The following is a 22,997-nucleotide window of genomic DNA, read 5'->3' on the forward strand; positions in this document are numbered from 1 at the left end:
ATAATGAGTTTCTTCAGGGAATTTTATGAACATGGTAACTTTGTTAAAAGCTTGAATGCAACCTTTTTGGTTTTAATCCCAAAAAATACGGGTGCTGAAGATATAAGAGATTTTAGGCCTATAAGTTTGATGGGGGGTTTGTACAAGTGGATGGCCAAGGTTTTAGTCAATAGGCTAAGAAAAGTGGTTTCTAAGGCCCAAGGGGCTTTTCTGGAGGGAAGACAAATCCTAGATGCAGTGCTGATAGCTAATGAAGCTATTGATTCACTCTTGAAGAATAATGAATATGACTTTTTGTGTAAACTTGACATAGAGAAGGCGTATGACCATGTGGACTGATCATTTCTTCTTAAAGTTATGCAGAAAATGGGTTGGGTGGATCAAGTGGTGCATTTCCACTGCAAGTTTCTCTGTGTTGGTTAATGACACCTCTATGGGTTTCTTTCAAAGCTCAAGGGGTTTGAGGCAAGGGGATCTGCTTTTGCCTTATTTATTTGTGATTGCTATGGAAGTGTTTAGTTGTCTCATTTAGAGGGCAGTGGAGGAGGTTTTTTGTCGGGTTGGAGGGTGAAGGGTAGGAGTAAAAAAGGGGTTCAGATTTCCCATTTGTTGTTTGCTGACGATACCTTGGTGTTTTGCCAAGCTTCCCAAGATCAATTGACCTATCTTAGTTGGTTGCTTATGTGGTTTGAGGCCGTGTCGGGGTTGAGAATAAACTTGGAAAAGAGTGAACTAATTCTAGTAGGTAGGGTGGAGAATATTGATGATCTTGCTATGGATTTTGGTTGAGTGGGCAGCCTCCCGTCCACTGATTTGGACCTTCCTTTGGGTGCACCGTTTAAGTTAGTGACAGTTTGGGATGGTGTGGAAGAGCGGTTCCGCAGAAGGTTGGTTCCGCAGAAGGTTGGCTATGTGGAAGAGACAATACATATCCAAAGGAGGGGGGGCGACCCTAGTTCAAAGTATGTTGTCGAATTTACCCATCTATTTTACGTCTTTGATGCGCATGCCAAACTCAGTTAGACAAAGATTAAAGCAAATTCAAAGGGATTTCCTTTGGGGAGGCGGTTAGAGAGAGGCTTTGTGGAATCAAGTGATTAGAGGGAAGTACGGGGAGGATAGAGGGGGATGGTGTTCTTGGAAAGTGAGAGAGGTGTATGGTGTGGGGCTTTGGAAAGGGATAAGGATGGATTGAGACTTTATAAGTTCTAGGATTTCCTCCCTGGTAGGGAACGGGAGGAGGGTGAGATTTTGGAGGGATAAGTGGTGCAGGGATTCTCCATTGTGCATGTCCTTCCCTTCCTTGTTTGCTTTAGCTGATGATAAGGAAGCGTGGGTGGCGGATATTTGGGACCCTTTGGCGGGAGGGGGGGAATGAAATCCTTGTTTCTCAAGAGCCTTTAATGATTGGGAGGTGGAAAGCTTCTTGGAGCGGTTGCATAGGAAGAGAGTGCGCGGAGATGTGGAAGACATGGTGTTTTGGACCGAAACAAAGAGTGAAAAGTTCTCGGTCAAATCCCTTTACTATGTTTATGAGCTGGACAACCCTTCTCTTTTTCCTTCAAGTTGCATTTCGAATGTGTGGGTGAAGCCCAAGATTAGCTTCTTTGTTTGGGAGGCTACATGGGGGAAAATTTTAACCTTGGATTTAATTCAAAAAAGAGGGTGGGCCTTTGCAAATAGATGCTTTTTGTGTTATGAGAAGGAAGAGACTATAGACCATCTTCTTCTTCATTGTACAAAAACAAGGGTCTTATGGGATTTGCTATTTACTTTGTTTGGGGTGTCATGGGTGCTGCTTTCCTCAGTTAGAGAGACTCTCCTTAGTTGGCATGGTTCATTTGTGAGCAAAAAGCGCAAAAAGGTGTGGAGAGCAACTCCTCTTTGCATATTTTGGACGGTTTGGAAGGCGAGAAATAAATTGACCTTCAATGATGATGTGTTGTTAATCCAAAGACTCAAATACTTTTTTGTTTTTTCCCTATGGTCAGAGGCCAAGTTGTTTATAGTTGATTACCCTCTAACTATAGTCAGTTTTATTAATTGGTTGGGCTCTAGTTAAGGTTGTTTTTTAACCCAGCTGGGTGCTTGTTTATTTGAACTTTTTTGGTCAGTTTGGCGGTGGGTGTATAGGTATTGTATACCTTGAGTCGCTTTTTTGGCGCCTCTTCTTAATAGATCTTTTCTTACCTAAAAAAAAAAAATGTTGAAATTACCAATTTATCTTATGTCTTAAATTGTCATTTCACTAGAGGTGTTGTGTTTTTTTTTTTTGGATAGGTAAATTTTTTGTCTCCACTCGGACTTGAACCTAGAACCTCCCACAAACCCTCCTGATCCTTTACCACTTGAGCCAGGCCTCAAGGGCTTAAAAGTACATTGTTGAAATTACCAATTTATCTTATGTCTTTGTTTGTCATTTCAATAAAGGTGAGTGTACAATTGGAGTAGATTCAAAGAAACATCCTTTGGGGTGGGGCCCGTATCATTGAAAAAACCCATATCCTTAATTGGTTCATAGCCTATTCGAACAAAAAGGATGGGGGTCTTGACATTAGAAATCTCTCTACCCTTAACAAGACGTTCTTTGGCAAGTGTAGTTGGAGATTTTTAAATCATAGGGAATCTTTATGGAAAAATGTTAATAGCACAAAAATTTAGGGAAGGAATAGGGGTTGGTGTTCAAAGGGTGTGAGGGATGATCATGGGTTGGGTGCGTGCAAGGTCATTAGAAATGGGAGGGAGTCCTTCATGAGCAGATCTCATTTCATAATTGGCCATGGAAGATTGGCCAAATTTTGGAGGGATAGATGATGTGGAGACTTATCTTTGGAAGTGCCTTTCTTGACATTATTCTTTATAGCCAACGATAAAGATTCATGTATAGCAGTGGTGTGGGAGCAAGTTGGGGAGGGAAGTGAGTGAAGTCCTTGCTTCTCAAGACAATTCATAATTGAATGATTGAAGGGGTGATAGACTTTTTATAGAATATGTAGAAGAGCTCAGTTAGTAGAGAGGAGGATGACAAATTGGGGTGGAAGTAGCTTATCAAAAAAAAAAAATAAAAAAATAAAAAATTGGGGTGGAAGTAATGTAAGTGTGGCGAGTTCTCGATTAAATCATTTACCACTCCTTAGTTTGAGGAAGAAGAGAGCCTTTCCCTAAAAACATCATTTGGAATCCCTAGGTACTTGTGAAGTTGGGGGCTCTTTGCATTGAAAGTAACATGGGAATGAATTTTAGTGATTGATTAGTATAGAAGGATGGGATGAATAATGCCAAATAGATGCTATATGTGTAAAGTTGAGGAAGGATTGATTAATCGTTTACTATTTCATTGCCTTAAAGCAAGTATCCTGTGGCAATTGGTTATCTTTTTGTTTGGGGTGGCTTGGTGATGCACTCTTTAGTAGGAGGAAATATGGTAGGTTGGTGTAGATCTTTCATGGGAAGAAATGAAAAAAAAAATGGAGGACCGCTCCTTTGTGTCTATTTTAGACGTTGTAGAAAAGAGGACGGGCCTTGGCAAATAGATGCTTTATGTGTCTTGAGAAAGAGGAGATCATAGATCATCTCCTTCTACATTGTTAAAAAACAAGGGCTTTATGGGATTTACTCTTTACTCTATTTGGGGTGTCTTGATTGCTGCCTTCTTTAGTTAGAGAGACTCTTCTTAACTGGCATGGTTCTTTTGTGGGCAAAAAGCGCAAGAAGGTGTGGAGAGCTGCTCCTCTTTACATTTTTTGGATGGTTTGGAAGGTGAGAAATAGATTGGCCTTCAAGAATGATGTGTTGTCAATCTAGAGAGTGAAATATTCTTTTGTTCTTTCTATTTGGTCAGAGGCTAAGTTGTTTATAGTTGACTGCCCTCTAACTATAGTTAATTTTATTGATTGGTTGAGCTCTAATTAAGGTTGTTTTCCGGGCCATCTAGGTTCTTTTTGGCCTTTTTGGAGGTGGGTGTATAGGTATTGTATACCTTGAGTCGCTTTTTTGGTGTCTCTTTTTATATGAAAATTTTCTTTACCTATAAAAAAAATAAAATAAAATTTTAGACATTGTAGAAGGAAAGAAATAAGAGGTCCTTTGAAGGCTTAGAATAGTGAAAACAAACACTTAAAGCTTCTTTAGTGACTACTTTTTTGGAATGTGTCAGGAGTATACATAGATGATCTTTCTTTGACAATGCTAGGCTTTTAAGTGAGGATGAGAATTCTATTTTTTTTTTTTTTGCTATTCTCTCCACTTCTAGTGTGCTTTTTTAGCTTCATATATTGTGTGTACTTTGTTGCACTGTTTGCATAGGCGTTATTAATATATATATATATATATATATATATACTATTTGGCTATTAAAAAAAAATATATTTCTATTTTTCTTGATAGGTAATTCCACATTCCTTAGACTAAAGTTTATTACTACCTCACTAGGGTTTGTAATATGGATTCTTTTATTTATGTATTCACGTGCATTGAATTTATCCAACCTCTTAATATTAGGACACAAGAACGTGATAAATTGTCAAAGTATTCTAATTTTTCTTCTTTTATATTCAATGGTGAAATAAGTGTTCATTCTAAACTATCCTTACATGCAAACTACAATAATTTTTGAAATATGAAAGAAGTAGATTAGGAATATTAGGATATCATTTGGAACCTCTGGAAAAATGAACATTTTCTTTTTGTCTTTTGTTTGACAACGTTTGGCTCATCTTCATATCCATGCCCATGGCAAGGGTAGTGCTCACATTTGATGTTTTCACGTAACTGTGGGAGAGAGCTGTTTTTAATGTTCTTTCTTTTTTGACATTGCCATTTGGTGTCTACGGTATATGTCCAATATACTTTGGTGTGCTTTTTTTTTTTTGGTTTATTGCCTATAAAAAAAAATAGTAACAATCTTATGTACTTGATTGGATGCATTAGTAAGAAATTTTTTAAGATAAAAGTTAACATAAGATATGCTTTTACGGATTGAGATGTGAAAATATTGAAACTTAAAAACTATTCCATCTATTAAGTGAATGTATGATTATATGATGTGATATTAACTTTAGTGGCCTTTTGACTTAATGAGTGTGGGTTGCTTCCTTCTTTACTGAATTGTAGCTAAGTTTTTAATTCATCTTGGAATTTCAATTTTCATTGAAACCTTTTTGATCCAAAGATTGAGGAACTAACTAGCGTTCTTTCTTCTTTGCTTCATGTATATGTATATCACCTCTCTTTCTAGATGAAAGAGTTTGGTCATTGACTCCCTCTGGACGTTTCTCTATGAGCTTCTTCTATAAAGCTCTCTTAATCTTTCCTCATTCTCCTGTTATTACTTCTTTTGCTCCTACTTGGCTAAGTTGGAGCTCAAAAGCTCCTCCAAAGGTTAAGGCTTTTGCTTGGCTTGTGGCAAATAAGAAGGTTACTACCAACAACTTGCTTCAATTGAGGAGGCCTAACAAAGCTCTTAGTCCAGACAATCGTGTGATGTGCTTAAAGAGTAGTGAATTAGCTGACCATTTATTTTTTCATTGTCCAGCTGCATTGGTCCTTTTGGCATAGATTGTTCAATATTGCCAATCTTGATTGGATTACTCCTGGAGTCACAACAAAGATGATGGAAATTTTCTTTGGAAGCCTTCCAAAAGGGAAGATTCTTTGGTAGGTGGTTGTCTTGTCTTTGATTTGATTTTTTGGTTGGAGAGGATTGCAAGGATTTTCGAGGATAAATGGAGATTGACAGATGCCATTTAGGACTCAATTTCTTTTCCCCTTCTATATGGGCCTTGATCACCTAACCTTTTGCAGATATTCCATCGTGTCTTTTAATGCTAGATTGAAAGAGTGCTTGCTATTCTATCAATTTGAAGAAGAACATAATGATTGACTGGTTACCCTTTGTAGTAGGTTCAGTAAAGTTAAACTTGGATGTTTATTGGGTAACTCTGGATGGGTAGGTACTGGAGGTGTGATTAGAGATCATTTTGGCACTGTATTGAGAGCTTTCTCTAAGCATGCAGAAATGGGATTAGCCATTAAGGCAGAGATATTGACATTATTGGAGGGTTTGATGTAGGCAAAAAGTCTCTCTCTATCCAATCTAATTGTAGAGGGAGATTTTTTATTGCAATATCTTGGATAACTAATAAGGAAAAGGGTTAATGAAATTTGACAATTGGATGAGCAAAATCATCGATACTGCGAATGAGCTGGATTGTTCTTTCTCTTGGATTCTTCTGTTAGCTAACCAAGTCCATGATCAATTAGCCAAAAAAGGAGCAAAGCATATGTGACCTCCTTTGTTGGAGATTTCCTTCCCCCTTGAGTATCCAATATTTTTTCTCCTGTATAGCAAGTTTTTATGAGGAGGGGCTAGTTTTTGTGGTTCTAATTTTTTGTTAATTTCTACCAACTTTTGTGCATCTTTGAAGGATTGCTTATCCTTCTTATATTTATCAATTGATTGATGACTGAAAATGCTTGTTTGTGATTAAAAAAAAGGGAATAAGGTTGATTATGAGGAGTTAATGATTTGGAAAAAGAAATATTAAAATCTTGCCATATTGCTTAGTGAAAAAATCAATCACATATGGAAGTGCCTTGTTAAAGATATTTGAGGAGAAGAGATGAAATGAAACTCAGTTTGAAATTTATAATTAACTTGGTATGTTAAAAGGGAAAAAGAAAGATTAAAATCTTGCTATATTTGCTTAGCGAAAAGATCAATCACATATAGAAGTGCCTTGTTAAAGATATTTGAGAAGAGATGAAAGGAAAGTCAGTTTGAAATTTACAATTAACTTGGTATGTTAAAAGGATATTTTTGAAAATTTTAGAACTCTGGATTGCTTATGCTTTCAATCACTGTGGGTGAATGGAAAACCTTACTGTTAATATTGAACAGGTGTAATGAATCATCCTATGAAAGAGTGTGGTTGGGAGAAAAAGAGAAAATAAAGTAAATTTATTTTACAATTTGTATTATTGTAATCTGTAATGATCATCTTGAAGCAAATCTTTAAGGAAAAAAAAGGAAATTATAGTAATCTTTCTTATTTTAAAAGCTTTAGTACTTTTGTTTAATTGAGGTGGGATACTTCTTCCATCTGTTTGAATTCATGATGGAAGGTTGTAAAGTTTACATTTAATACATTGCTAATAAGAAGAAAACATTATTATTCTTTATTGGAGACTAATAACCATGATATGTTTGACACTTCTCCTTGGTGGCAATTGGTGTTTCAAATACTTTCAGACATAATGCCGTGACTGCTTTTGTCCTGTCTGAGACCTATTGAGCACTTGAGTGTAAACCTTTATTTACTTCAAAAATGTGCATAGAAACAGAGTGTATGCTTTTCTTTTTCTCTCAAGTTGCTTTTAGTATTACCCTTTTTATTTTTTGCTATGATCCTTTTATGAACATGTAAACTGAAATATAGATAAATACATACATGTTCATTTTTTGCATAATTACATATGTTTCTAGATTTTGGGGAATTGCTTCAGTGTCTGCTACCTTCTATTCTTGTTGGACTGCCATGTTAAATCCATTTGCATGGATCATAGTTCTTAGGTTAGAAGCATTTGATAGTATTGATCCTTGTTCTTGTCATGTCTCATTATGGATTCCTTGGCAGGGGCAATTGTAACCTTATTATGTAAAATTTTCTGATGCTTCAATGTGTCATAAATATCATTGTCAAATGTAATTATTGCATAGCAGCACGATATATTGTTGCAGTCATATCATTAGGTGTGTTTTCATGCTACTAAGCCTACTATTAGATTTTTTTTTTCTTGCTGTTAAGAAACCATTTGATCATCAAAGTTCGTAATGCTTATTATAAATATTAGGTTTTAAAGAATTGTTTTCTTTTCCTTATAGCTTGTCAATTCTCATTGTTGAATTGTCGATTTGTTAAGCTGTTTGTTTTTCAGGCTTATTTATTTTGCATAAGTCTAGATTATATGCTTTTAAGCATTTCCATGCCAGAAGTTTACTTTGTTTCAATTCCATTTTTGGATATTTTCATTTCTAAACAGGTTGTGACTTTTCTTTTGACAGTAAGCAATGAGAAGAAACATATTAATAAAAAGAGCTATAACTTAGGTATACAAGATGTATACAAAGGGAAACAAAAGGCATAGCCTGAAAGAGGGAAAATATAAAAACTGCTCCCTCCCTCATCTAGGTCCCATGCAATCTACAAACTTGAATCGATCCTTGTGCTATGTACACCCTAACCCATGTCAGCAAACTTTAAACAAATGAGCTGTTCGATGTTTGAGCCAATTACTCTGCATATTCAAAGGTTCTTCAATTTCTTTCTTTCCACAAAATCTAAAAAAAATACACAATGAGATAGCTCCCTAGACTTTCTTACACTTTTTTCCCATGAAATAGTCATGCTAACTTAAGAGAGTCTCCCTAATCAAAGGATGGACCCAAACTACTTTGAATAAAGCAATTAGCAAGTGCAATAGCTCCTTAGCTTTAGAGCAATGAAGAAGGATGCGATCAATTGATTCCACCTCACTTTAGAAAGGTAACGTGTTGCTAAAGACCATCCTCTTCTTTTAAGTTGATCTAAAGTCAATACCTACCCCCAACAAGCTTTCTAAGCAAGAAAACTCACTTTAGATGAGACCAATGGATTCTAAATAATGTCTATTGGGAAAAAGGATTGAGCGCCTTTACTCTAGCATAGAATAAAGAGATTTGACCAAAAAGACACCATTCCTTGAACTTGTCCACACCATCTTGTCCTCTCCTCTCTTCATAACTTTCCCTTGTAACCTTATGAAAAAAGACTCCATAATTTCCAACTCCTAATCATTTCTTGCTAAATGGAATTGGCGTTTCGCAAATGAGAGAGAGGCTTTGTGGAATCAAGTGATTAGAGGGAAGTATGGAGAAGATAAAGGGGGTTGTTGCTCTTGAGAAGTGAGAGAGGCTCATGGTATGGGGTTGTGGAAAGGAATAAGGATGGAATTGGAAGTTGGTGAGCGATAGGTTGGTTTTCATAGTTGGTAATGGGAGAAGGGTGAGTTTTTGGAGGGATAGATGGTGTGGGGATTCTCCTCTGTGTATGTCCTTTCCTTCTCTTTTTGCTTTGATTGTTGAGAAGGAAGTGTGGGTGGCAGATATTTGGGACCCCTTGGCTGAAGGGGGGGGGGGGGTTGGAACCCATGTTTCTTAAGAGCTTTCAATGATTGGGAGGTAGAGGAGGCGGAAAGATTTTTGGAGAGGCTACAGGGTAAGAGAGTTATTGAGGATGTGGAGGATATGGTGTCCTGGACTGAAACTAAGAGTGGAAAATTCTCGGTCAAGTCTCTCTATGTAGCCCTTGAAGCGGGTGGTTCATCTTTGTTTCCTTCAAGCTATATTTGGAATGTGAATGTGCAGCCTAAGATTAGTTTCTTTGCATGGGAGGCTACGTGGGGCAAAGCCTTAACCTTGGATATGGTCCAGAAAAGAGGATGGGTTTTGGCAAATAGATGCTTTATGTGTCTTGAGAAAGAGGAGAACATAAACCATCTTCTCCTTCATTGTTCAAGAACAAGGGTGTTATGGGATCTACTTTTTACTTTATTTGGGGTGTATCGGGTCTTGCCTTATTCAGTTAGAGAGACCCTTCTAAGTTGGAATGGTTTTTTCCTGGGCAAAAAACGCAAGAAGGCGTGGAGAGCTGCTCCTCTTCACATTTTCTAGACGGTTTGGAAGGCGAGGAATAGATTGGTTTTCAAGGATGATTTGTTGTCAATTCAGAGATTAAAACACTCTTTTATTCTTACTTTTTGGGCTGAGACTAAGTTGTTCATAGATGATTGCCCTCTAACTATAGCTAATTTTATTGATTGGTTGGGTTCTAAGTAGGTTTGTGGTGTTGGGTTTTCTTTGTCTTTTGGCCTTGTTGAAGTTGAAGGCGGGTGTATAGGTATTGTATATACTTTGAGTTGTTTTTTTAGCGTCTCTTTTATATATGAAATCTTATTTACTTATCAAAAAAAAAAACATGGATTTCAGTATCCCCCCTCCTCTTGCTCTTCCCATACATTTGCTACCTAGGCTTCTTTAGCCATAGCTAAGGCATTTAGAGTGGGAAAAGACGTGCAGAAGGGTTCTTCCAAAACCCATCTATCCTTCCAAAACTCTAACCTCCTCCCATCTCCCACCTCAAAAGAAGTTTTATTGTTGAAAAGGTCCCCCACCCTTTCCTAATAGCTTTTCATAGCCCGACCCCATTCCCACCTCTTGCTATGCAAGACCTCCAACCCCCTTCCTCCTTTTATACTTTTTCTTAATAACCTGCTTCCAAAAAGCCTCTCCTTAGAAGTACATCTCAAACTCCACTTTCTCAAAAGAGTTTTATTAAGAGTAGGAAGACATCTAATGCTAAGCCCTCCCTCTCTCTTTTGTTTGTAGATGATTTACCATTTCACTAAATGTAGCTTTTCCCTAAAGCACCCTCTCCCTAAAGGAAATCTCTTTGAATCTTTTCAAGCCTCACTCTAACTTTTCTAGGAATGCTGAACAAGGCATGAAGTAGATAGCCAAATTGGATAAGGTACTATGAATCAGTTCAAAATATACTTTCTTTTCCACATTGATAGCTTTTGTCGAAATCTGTCCTCCACCTTATCCCACATTGTATCTTCCTTGCATGAAGCTCCTAAAGAAAATTTAAGTCGGTAGATGGAAGATTCCCCACCTTAAATCTGAATTGTGCTACCAAAACCTCCGCATTGACAGGCCCGCCAATAGGAATTGAGTTTCCTTTTTCAAGGTTGATTTTTAGGCTCGAGATTGCTTCAAAATATATTAGAAGCCAACTTAAATGGACTATTAGAGTTTGAGAAGCCTAAAAAAAAATAAGTTATCATCGGCAAGCAATAAATGGGAAACCTCTTCCCCTACCCTTCCCTCTCCTTGGCTTTGAAATAAAAGACCACCCTCTCTAGCCCTCTCCAAAAAGACAACTAAACGGCTCCATCACTAACACATATAAGTAGGGATAGAAAGAGTCCTCTTCTTGCCTTAGCCCTTTAGACCCTTGGAAGAAGCCTATTTGGGTACCATTTACTAGAATAGAAAATTTTGCTGTAGAAACACATCACTTGATCCATTTAATCCATTTCTGGCCAAAACCTATCTTATCAAGAATAGCTAGCAAGAATTTCTAGCTAACATGATCATAAGCCTTCTCAATATCAAGCTTACAAATAACTCTACTAGAATTGCTCCTTAGCATAGATCACTTCCCTAACAGCTGGGCTATGCACCACTACCATAAATCTTTAGGATCAAAGATCATTCAATAATTTTATTAAGGATTAATAGTGAATGGTCTTGTGATGAAGAATATGGGATTTGGACAATGTTAAGCTGATCTAACAAGTGGTAGTGCTCATATATAAAGTTTGAGATACTGTAATGGCTGCCTTCTCGGAGGGGGAAGGAGCTCCGAAGGGGGGTAAGAGCTGGTTTGCTGTGGAGTCAAAGACATTTGAGATCACCATTGAAGAGACTCGAGGCAAACTGAGGGGGGTTATTCTGGAAAGAAGCAAAGGCTTCTCTTCTTGGATAAAATTTGGAGCAAAGAGCCTCAGTTCTCTGCTGGAAGGAGTGGAAGAGTGGTGCAGAGATGAATCAAGCTCGAGGAGCCTTAGAGCTTGGGAAGAAGGAGGAAGGAAATATAGGTTGGAGTGTCGTTCAAATATTGCAGGTAGGTATCTGCTTTGTTCGGTGAGGGACTCGGAGGCGAAGAGGTTTTGTCTAGTTTTCCCAGAAGGTAAGGGATTAGTAGGTGGTTGGTTCATGCTGGCTCAGAAGCTAAGAGCTCTTGGAATTACTACTCAACCCATGAAGAAGTTTGAACTGGGTAATTCCACCTCTGTAAAGGAAGATTATAGAGGTAAAGGAAAGGAGAAAGGGAAAGGAGTTTTTCCAGATGCTGTGAGAATGGAGAAAGGAGAATTAGGGGAAGCTTTATGGGTGCATGTTGGTGAGCGAGACTTGACCAGAAGGGAAGTGCAGCTTAGTCGCTGCTTGGTAGGATGTTTTGGTGATAATGTTGAGGATGTTCCGCCTTTGTCCTTCTTGGAAGAGTGGGCGTATGAAAGTTGGTCTCTCAAGGGAGGTCTAAAAATCTCCCGGTTGGGTGGAGCCCTAGTGCTGTTCGAATTTGAAGATAAGGTGGAAGCGGACTGGGTGCTATTAAGGGGTAGTAGAAGTCTTCAGATGAGAGAGTTTTTCTTGCAGAAATGGGGACCTGAAGTGGGTTGTTGCAGAAATGGAAGCCACCCAAAGGATGTGTGGGTGAAAGTAGTCGGTCTACCCCTTCACCTTTGGAGTAGAGAAGTGTTCAAGAGTATAGGAGAGAGATGCGGGGGATTTATAGCTGTGGATGAGGATACAACCTTTTTCTCCGAGCTACAGTGGGCTCGCATTTTGGTGAAAGCTCCGGGAAAGATTAGACAGGGTACGTTACAGGTGGTAGCCGGGAACCGTTGTTGGACGGTGAGTCTTTGGTGGGAAAATCCTCCATGGTTCTCGGAGGTGGTAGCAAGATCACCCTGATCCAATGAGGAGAGGCGGGAGGTCAGGTATGAGGGTAGGGGAGATTCACGCGCCAGTGGTAGCGTGAGAGGTTTTCAAAATGGCAAAAGTGGTCTGCAGGCTTAGGCGTCAAGGGTTCAGGTTGAGTGTGGCAGAGGGCAAGGTGAGGCGGCAGGCGCAGAGGTGGCTGAGGGAAGGAGGCCCTCCGCAGGTGATTTGGGCCATTCAAACAGCGGGTTTGGGCCCAGAAAAGATAAGGGGCAGGCTTATAAAGGAAAGAGTGACTTGGGCTTAAGTGAGGACAGGTTTTGGGCCAAAAGCCCACTACCCGTTAGTTTTAAAAAGGAGGGTTGGGGGTGGGCTTCTAAGCCCACTTCTGGAATAGAGTTTGAGGAGCGGTCCTCCTCGGCTAGGGCTTCCTCTGTTCCCGCGGAGGCTGAAGAGGGGATGGATCCAGAGCTCATGGTGGTCCAAGCTGTAAATGCTGTCGTGTTGACGCCGCGTGGATGGAGAGGCACCGACGAGGCTCTAATGGAGGAGGCTTCCAGGTACGATGCTGGTCCTTCTCCTCTTTCTCAGTTGGGGCATCGGGGACACTCCCACCTTTCTTCTTCTTCTTCTTTTGGGGGCATCGCCGAGGCCATCGGGACTTCGGAGGGGGTGATTTTTGGTGCGGAAGGGGAGTTGGATTGTTAGGAGATAAGATTGGGGAGAATCAGTGCCGCGTCGGCTTGCGGAGATGGGAGTGGACATCTTCGGGACTCGGGTGATGCCAAAAAAGGAAAGGAGCTAGCTCTGGTACCAGTTGGGGAGGTTTTTATGAGTCTCTGTGAGGAAGAGGAAGCATGTCACATAGAAGAAGGGGAAAGTGGGGAAGGATGGAGTACGAGTAGCCTTGCGAGATTCAGCCACTGTTTGGGGATGCCAACGAAAGGCTTCGAAGAGGAAATCTTATCTCTTAAGAAGAATGAAGGGGAGAATGGAGCAAAAGGGCAGGGATGGGGTGACTATGAGGACGAGCTTAAAATCTTCAAAATCCAGTAGGGAACTCAAGAAGTTGGAGTGGACGGTTAGTTACAAAAAGGCGAAAATGGGATCTAGCACGGGCTTTTCTAGAGGGGCTTCAGGATCAGGGTGTAAATGAAGATAAGAATTCTGTCATGGAATGTTAGAGGGGCTAATGATAGGGATAAAAGGAGGATCATTAAGTCAATTATTAAATCCCAGAGAGTGGATGTGGTTTGTTTACAGGAAACTAAAATTAAAGAAATGTCTACGGGGCTTGTTCGAAGTTTGGGGGTGGGAAGAAATATAGAGTGGAGAGCAGTCAACTCTAGGGGAGCAGCTGGGGGTATTTTGGTGTTCTGGGACAACAGGGTGGTGGAGCTGGTGGGATGGGAAAAAGGAGTGTTCTCAATTTCGTGCCGGTTCAAAAATTGTGTGGATGGTGTTGTGTGGGTGTTCACTGGGGTGTATGGGCCGGTTTGCAGTGGTGATAGAGAGGAGTTTTGGGAGGAACTTGGGTCAGTTAAAGGATTATGGAGTGACCCTTGGTGTGTGGGAGGGGATTTCAACTTGGTAAGGTTTCCAGAGGAGCGTAGCAGGGGAGGTGGTCTTACAGCTTCTATGAGGAGATTCTCAGAAGTGGTAGAGGATCTGGAGCTCAGGGACTATCCATTGAGGGGGGGTCCGTTTACTTGGAGAGGGGGTTTGAATAACCGGGTCCAGTCTAGGCTGGATAGGTTCTTAGTGACGGATAGTTGGGATAATATGTTCAATGGTGCTGTGCAGGGCATTCTCCCTAGACCTGTCTCGGATCACTTCCCCATTCTCTTGGAAGGAGGAGGTTTGAAGAGGGGTCCTTCCCCTTTCAGGTTTGAGAACATGTGGTTGGAGGAGGAGGGTTTTAAAGACAAGTTGAAGATGTGGTGGGGGAGTTTAAAGTTTACTGGGTCAGCTAGCTACATTTTAGATGCTAAACTGAGGGCCCTTAAAAATATTTTGAAGATTTGGAATAAGGAGGAGTTTGGGTTAGTTGAGGCTAAAAAGATTGAAGCTCTTAAGCAGGTTGAGTACTGGGATGAAAAGGAGAAATATGATGTTTTAAATATGGAAGATTGTGAAGCAAGAAATGGAGCAAGGGAGGCCTACAAGTCTTGGGTGATAAAAGAAGAGATTTTCTGGAGACAGAAGTCTAGGGAGTTGTGGTTGAAGGAGGGGGATAATAATACCAGATTCTTTCATAAGATGGCGAATGCTCATTGTAGAAGAAACTGGCTGTCCAAGTTGAAAGTTAATGGTTATTGGCATTCAGAGGAAAATAACTTAAGAAACAGTGTGGTGGGGGCGTTTCAAGAGCTGTACCAGGAGGAAGAGGGGTGGCGTCCTAGTGTTGACGGGATCTCTTTTATGAGGTTAGATATCAGTGAGGCTGAGGGGTTGGAGATCCCTTTCAAGGAGGAAGAGGTGTTAGCAGCTTTTACGGACCTAGGCAAAGACAAAGCCCCGGGGCCGGATGGCTTTACAATGGCATTCTGGCTTTATGGGTGGGATGTGGTGAAGTTTGAAATTATGGGCTTTTTTAGAGAATTCCATGAAAGGGGCAGATTTGTAAAATCCCTAAATGCAACCTTCTTGGTTTTAGTCCCTAAGAAGGGAGGGGCAGAAGATTTGAAAGATTTTAGACCGATTAGCCTTGTGGGAAGCCTTTACAAGTTGTTGGCCAAGGTGTTGGCAAATAGAATCAAGAAGGTTATGGGAACAGTGATTTCGGAACCCCAAAATGCGTTTGTGGAGGGTAGGCAAATTCTTGATGCAGTTTTGATTGCTAATGAGGCTGTGGACTCCAGATTGAAAAGCAATCAAGGGGGCGTGATGTGCAAATTGGATATAGAGAAGGCTTTTGATCGTGTTGGCTGGAAGTTCTTGTTGGCTGTGTTAAAGCAAATGGGATTTGGGGAGAGATGGATTATGTGGATAAAGTGGTGTATCTCAACTGTTAGATACTCCGTTCTGATAAATGGCTCTCCTTCCGGATTCTTCCAAAGCTCAAGGGGTTTGAGACAAGGTGACCCCCTATCCCCTTACCTGTTTGTGATAACTATGGAGGTGTTTAGTTGCTTAATGAGAAGGGCCATCAGTGAGGGTTTTTTATCTGGATGGAGGGTTAGAGGTAGGGGTGGAGAAGGGATTCTGATATCCCATTTGCTCTTTGTGGACGACACCTTGGTGTTTTGTGAGGAGTCCCAGGATCAGTTGACGTATCTAAGTTGGCTTCTCATGTGGTTTGAGGCTTGCTCAGGTCTGAAAGTTAACTTGGAGAAGAGTGAGCTTATTCCGGTGGGGATGGTGACTGATATAGAGGATTTGGCTCTGGAGTTGGGTTGTAAGGTGGGTGGTCTGCCTTCCAGGTATTTGGGTTTGCCTTTGGGGGCACCTTTCAAATCAGAGGTGGTATGGGATTGTGTTGAAGAGAGGTTTAGGAAAAGGTTGGCTATGTGGAAGAGACAGTATATTTCCAAGGGGGGAAGTGCTCTTGATCAGAGGCCTCATCTGGTTAGGTGGAATCTGGTTTGCTTGGAAAGGAAGAAAGGTGGTTTGGGGGTAAGAAACTTAGCGTTGATGAATAAAGCTCTCTTAGGTAAGTGGAATTGGCGTTTTGCCATTGAAAGAGAGGTGCTGTGGAAGAAAGTGATCAGTCACAAATATGGTGTAGAGGAGGGGGGTTGGTGTACTCGGGCCGAAAGAGGGAGGCATGGTGTAGGGCTTTGGAAAGCTATTAGAAAGGAGTGGTTGGGTATGTATAGCAGTTTAGCCTTCCGTGTGGGCAATGGTCGGAGAGTGAGATTCTGGAAGGATAAGTGGTGTGGAGATGAGCCTCTCTACGAATCCTTCCCCTCTCTTTTTGCCATTTCTCAGGCTAAAGACGCGTGGGTATCGGATGTGTGGAACCCAGATGGTGTAGGGGATGGTTGGACCCCTTTGTTCTCAAGGGCGCTTAATGATTGGGAAATTGAGATGATGGAACAGTTTATGCTTAAAATCCAAGCTTTTAGGGTGCAAAGGGAGAACGAGGATAAGATGGTGTGGACAACATCTAAAAGTGGTGTTTTCTCAGTCAAGTCACTCTACTCTTTTTTGGAGCCTGGTGGTTCAGCTATGTTCCCTTATATTGGTATTTGGAAAGCGAGTGTGCCGCCAAAGGTAGCTTTTTTCGCGTGGGAAGCATCTTGGGGCAAAATCTTAACTCTAGACCAACTTCAGAGGAGGGGTTATTCTTTGGCAAATAGGTGTTTTCTTTGTCTTGCTGAAGCAGAAACAGTGGATCATCTTTTACTCCATTGTGTTATGACGAGGACATTGTGGAATCTTCTTTTTTCTCTCTTTGGTGTGGAGTGGGTTCTCTCTGGTACAGTTAAGGAAACTCTCCTGGGGTGGTATGGAGCGTTTGTGGGGAAAATCCGTAAAAAGGCGTGGCAAATGGCCCCCTTATGTATATTTTGGTCAGTTTGGAAGGAAAGAAATTCGTTGGCTTTTGGGAACGAGGTGTTGTCAATCCAAAGGTTGAAACATTCTTTTGTATGTAATTTGTGGTCATGGGTGAGGATGTTTATAGTTTTGAGCCCGCGGTCTCTGGTTAGCTTTATTGAGTGGCTCGGTTTTTGTTATAGGTAGGGGTTTTGGCTCGCTTCCTTGGTTTAGATTCGAGGGGCTGCTTTTGTATACCCTTTGTATACCTAGAGGACACTAGTTTGGTGTCTCCTCTTTCATTTTAATATACTTCTCTTTACTTATCAAAAAGAAAAAAATTAGCAATAAGAACTGCATCAAGGATTTGTCTTCCCTCTACAAGGGCATTTTGGAACATGGAAACTACTCTTCCCACCACCTTCTTCAACCTATTGGTTAGAACCTAAGCTAAAAGTTGATACAACCAACCCATTAGATTAATTGGCCATAAATCTTTCAAATCGTCTACACCACCTTTGATAGGAATTAGCACAAAGAAAGGGTGACATGCAGATTTTTTACAAACCTTTCTTGATCTTAGAATTCCCGGAAGAAGCCTAACACTCCCCCCTTCACAAAATCACAACAGACTTGCCAGAAGTCCAAAGAGAACCCATTAGGGCCAGGAGCCCTTTCCCCATTCAAATATGACCAAGTGCTTAACACCTCCTCCTCAGAGAAAGGCACCCTAAGGCATCAGCCTTTTGACTTTCTAAGGCTTTGAACAACATCCCATTGATGCTAGGTCTCCAATTTGTTGAATCAGACAACAAAATGTGATAAGCCTGAGCAACCCTTCCTTCTATAGTGCTGAAATCTAAGGATCCTGCGTCATATACTTTGTCTTTTGTGAATTCTTTTATGCCCTACTGTTCTGCATTAATTTTCTTAAATATATACATGCATTGTGTAGTTTGAAGTGTTGTCCTTGTAGAGTTTGCTTCCTAGGGTGAGACAATACCTAAATTATAAAAGAAGATTATTATTAACATGCTGCTTTGGACTTCAAATGCAGACTTGGGTGGTATGTTAACAAAAAGATCTTAAGTTATTTACTGTGCAGCTTGAGCATTGAATGTATTTCTAATTTTTGTTAGGTTGTGATGTAGAAAAATTAGAGAGCGCACTTATTTTGTGGTTCCATCTTATGATATGTATCCATTGTTTTGGTTGGAAAATTCAACTTAGAGTTGTACTTTTCACTTTTGCTCCTTTTCCTAAGTTATATAGTCCTGAAACCATTGTATATATTTCATTTATAATTCAAGGAAACTTTTGTCATGAATAATGTAACATTACTAACCAGACTTAATTTGGGTTGGACTCGGGTTGAGCCCATGGGCACCCTAAGCCAACCTGAACATGATGTGAGATACTTCTTTACATTATTGTTTTAAAAATTCATTACGTGTTTATGGCTATATGTTTATATAAGATGTTTATGTTTTTCAAATGAAAACTAAGGCTATTTTGTTTTAATTGTGGCTTCTAATGAAGAGCTTTTGAGACTATCTGTATAGTGACCATTGTATTGGATATAACTTCATTAGTGCATTTTTCTCTCGTGCGTTTTTTTGCGCTTCTAATACATTCTCTTACCAAAAAAAACAACAAAAAAAAACTTAATTAGTGCATCTTTGGAAGTACTTTGCTGTGGACAAGTAATAGAAGTGCAATTTTGTCCCTTTAGAAAATGTTGCTAGGACAAGCGTTACCTAAAAGATCCACTTCATTTTAGAGGTGGCAATCAGACTGTTGGGTTTGAATTTGGGTCAATTGAAACATGGCCATAAATAAATTGAGAAATGCAAATCCAAATCCACATGGTTTGATGTGGGAGTAACTAACTTAAAAAGAATTAATTATTTGCCCAACCAAACCTCACCTGATCTAGTCTGTTCTTAGGTTGAATACTTCCAACATGAGGTTGGACTGGTTAAGCTTGGGCATCCTTCCAATCTTAGGATTGGGCTTAGATTGGCCTTCAACCTGACCCTGCCTGGAGCTTTAGTTTAGTTGTGTCCTTGGGTTTTGATGTGCAGCTGTCGGATGTAGCTGTTCTGAATTGCATGGACAAGCCAAATATCTCTGGTGATCACATTGCTTGAGAAGAATGCAATCAAAATGTAATACTCAATCAATGAAGCACCTAATGCCAATGTATCTGAGTTATTGGTGGCCCACTAATACACCAGCAACCATCTTCACCTTGTCCCTAATGCAAGATACACAGGTTCTGGCTAGGGAAGTACTGGCCTAGGTGTTGCCCAGTTGAAATTTCAACTACTTTGAGATTTCAACCATTACTATTTGCTGACCACTGACTACATTTGCGGCTTCTTGAACATGCTTTTGCATTAGTTGCTGTACTGACATTGGTAAACCTTATTAACGTATTAAACAGAATTTTGGTTTCTTTCTCTGTCTTGACTATGCAAACATGCTATGTATGTGTTTTCGTATGTGGTTGCTTTTGAACTGCTAGTGATGCTGTACACTGTGTATGTCTCTTTTAGGATTCTCTGTTGTCTGCATGCTCCAATATTGGGGCACATCAGCTGAAATGACTGTTCTTTCTCTCTCTCACATGGGTCATTAACTACTGATTTTTTTCTTTTTTTTTTTCCGGTAACTTTTTATAGTCTTATAAGGCATTATTTATATGGGATTAAATACTGATCATTGAAATTGTTGTTTTTTTTTTGGGGATGTTGGATTTGGTTTCAGCCGGTTCTTGCAATATAGAGGCCCATTTGCCAAAAGAAGGCATCCATTGGTGGACTCTACAGTAGTTTCAGAAATAAGAAGATGCCTTGAGGATGGTGTTGAATTTCATGGTGATTTGTTAAATTTTAGGAAAGATGGATCTCCTTTGATGAACAGATTGCGGTTGACCCCTATTTATGGAGATGATGAAACGATAACACACGTTATTGGTATCCAGTTCTTCACAGAAGCAAATATTGATTTGGGTCCACTTCCGGGATCTTTAGCAAAGGAATCTGCACGATCATCAGGTCGATTTCGTTCTGGTTTTCCCTCTTACCCTTCTGTTCCAGCTGGGAATCGAAATATTTGTCGTGGGGTTTGTGGGATAATGCAATTGAGCGATGAAGTCCTGTCTCTCAAGATACTTTCACTTTTGACACCAAGAGATATTGCTTCCATCGGCTCTGTCTGTAGGCGGTTTTATGAAATAACAAAGAATGAGGATCTTTGGAGAATGGTCTGCCAAAACGCATGGGGAAGTGAGACAACTCGTGTTTTAGAGACAGTGCCAGGGGCAAAACAACTAGGGTGGGGTAGGCTGGCAAGGGAGCTGACAACACTTGAAGCAGCAGCATGGAGGAAGCTGACTGTTGGAGGTGCTGTTGAACCCTCCCGTTGCAATTTCAGTGCATGTGCTGTTGGTAGTCGGGTTGTTCTCTTTGGTGGGGAAGGTGTTAACATGCAGCCAATGAATGACACTTTTGTATTGGACTTAAATTCTAGTAATCCCGAGTGGCAACATGTCCAAGTGAACTCCCCCCCACCTGGTCGATGGGGTCATACACTGACTTGTGTAAATGGGTCTAATTTGGTTGTTTTTGGAGGTTGTGGAAGACAGGGTTTACTCAATGACGTTTTCGTGTTGGATTTGGATGCCAAGCCTCCAGCTTGGCGTGAAATCTCTGGATTGGCTCCTCCACTTCCAAGATCATGGCATAGCTCCTGCACCCTTGATGGCACCAAGTTAATAGTTTCTGGTGGTTGTGCAGATTCTGGAGTACTTCTTAGCGACACTTTTCTCTTGGATCTCTCGATGGAGAAACCCATCTGGAGAGAGATACCCGTAGCATGGAGCCCACCATCACGCTTAGGTCACACACTATCTGTTTATGGTGGTCGGAAAATATTGATGTTTGGGGGTCTGGCCAAGAGTGGCCCTCTCCGGTTCCGCTCTAGTGATGTGTACACAATGGATTTGAGCGAGGACAATCCGTGTTGGAGATGCGTGACTGGGAGTGGAATGCCTGGGGCTGGAAATCCCGCAGGCATAGCACCTCCTCCTAGGCTTGACCATGTGGCTGTGAGCCTCCCAGGGGGTAGAATCCTAATCTTTGGTGGTTCTGTGGCTGGGCTTCACTCTGCCTCGCAGCTCTACCTACTGGATCCAACTGATGAAAAGCCTACATGGAGGATATTAAATGTACCAGGGCGTCCCCCAAGATTTGCTTGGGGACACAGTACTTGTGTTGTTGGAGGGACAAGGGCTATAGTTCTTGGTGGTCAAACTGGGGAGGAGTGGATGCTAAGTGAGCTCCATGAGCTGTCTTTGGCGAGTTCGGTCACCTAATCCAGTGGAAATGGAACGGCAAACTATAGCAGAGGAATCACCAGAGGTCTCCAACCACAAAAGAAGAGGGAGCATACTGAATAATCAGTTGATGCAGGTTGTTGCTGCGGTTGCTATAAAATCTCTGACAGATATTGCTTTTTCCAGTACCTCTCTCACTGGTTTTGTGTAGTGTATTTTCTTGAGGAAGTTACTGGTTGTGACTTGGAATGAACATGTTAACAGGTTATTTTAGGTTAGTAATATTCGATAAGCAGATAGGTATATCTCCATAAGTAGGCTTAGTCCCTTTCTTGTCTTTGTATTCCCATGTGATACCTTTCAAGTGTGTATTGAACCCGAAATCAAAACCAAAACAAAAATAAAAAAAGAAAAAAAGAAAAAAAGAACAGAAAATGTGCTTGTATATATAGCGATATAACACGCTGTTTGTGCCTTGTATGTGTAATGGAACCTTTTTGCAGCTCTACTATGCCATTTCTAACTTATTATTTGGTTGAAACCTCTTCTAAGTCAGGCGTTGGATCATGTTTATCGTCTTACAGCCTCAATTTCAATGGTTTGCTTTTATGATCGAGGGAAATTCACCCTGCAATTTCTGCCTTCAGTTCTCTTTTTCATTTGTTCATACACAATGGTAGTTTCCACTTCCCCTCCTCTATGGTTATGATAGTATGAAAGGATTGAAGCATGACCGTTGCGGACTATATCTTTGATCCAAGAAATTTTTTATTCTTGTATGTTGATGACATTACAAGCTACATCGTTCAATTTTGACCTCCAGAATATGTCTGATAATTACAGGTTGAGAGTGATAATCCTATAACAAAGTCTCTAATTTTTGTTTTACAGATTGGTTCATGTTGTATACTTTGGACTGAAGAATGGCTAGGGTTAGGGTCAACTTTGCTTGATCAATGGAAGTAAGCTTGGAACCACAAAAGAGCAATTTTGTTCTATTCCATTGGAGCAGAAGGGTGGTAGCCATGCTCAGCACTCAACTTTTAAAAAAATGAATGGTAATTGAGGTATATGTTTGAATTGATCATCATAAGAAAAAATTAGGATATATTTTGGAAAAATAAAACTTTCATCCAAGACAAGCAAATGAAAGGTTTCATAAAAATTCTTGTAAAATCCAGACGGAGTGTTTCTAGATTCTAGATCATGAATTAGTAACTACATCTAGTTTTGAAAAAAATCCCAATTTTATGAGATTGTAGTAATTTAGGGTTTTTTCAATGGTGTTTAGATTAAACCCCCTTAGACTACAATTGGTTTCAAGAAAGTATTAACAAAAGAAAAAACATATTAAGAAAAATGATTTTTTCATATTTGGTTTATCTATGAAAAATATGAAAAAACATTGAGTATAATTATTTGGTTGATGACATTACATGGTTTCAGAACTCTGGTTAATTACAGGTCTTGAGTTAAATCTCTGTCTGTTTATTCCCCAATCTGTTTATCTGTAATCCAAAATCTGTGACAGTGATCATAGCGGTAAAGATCGTAATTATTATGGTAATATGCTGAAGAAGAGGACGAACAGGAAGCAGCACAGCTAGTCCAGAGGGGCAGTTTCTGACACCTACC

At 40.3% G+C, this 22,997-nt stretch overlaps 1 protein-coding gene across 1 annotated transcript in view; it reads left to right on the forward strand.

Moving 5' to 3' along the window:
• LOC100244508 (adagio protein 1) overlaps window positions 1-21,903 on the forward strand; it is a 29,960-nt gene extending 8,057 nt beyond the window's left edge. The window contains exon 2 of the mRNA XM_002269069.4: window positions 19,793-21,903. Within this exon, the coding sequence (XP_002269105.1) occupies window positions 19,793-21,401 (1,609 nt within the window). The 3' untranslated portion in view covers window positions 21,402-21,903. The remainder of the gene's footprint in view (window positions 1-19,792) is intronic.
• Window positions 21,904-22,997: the final 1,094 nt, after the last annotated feature.

The sequence above is a fragment of the Vitis vinifera genome, chromosome 11, assembly GCF_030704535.1.
Source record: "Vitis vinifera cultivar Pinot Noir 40024 chromosome 11, ASM3070453v1".
Classification (NCBI taxonomy): domain Eukaryota; kingdom Viridiplantae; phylum Streptophyta; class Magnoliopsida; order Vitales; family Vitaceae; genus Vitis; species Vitis vinifera.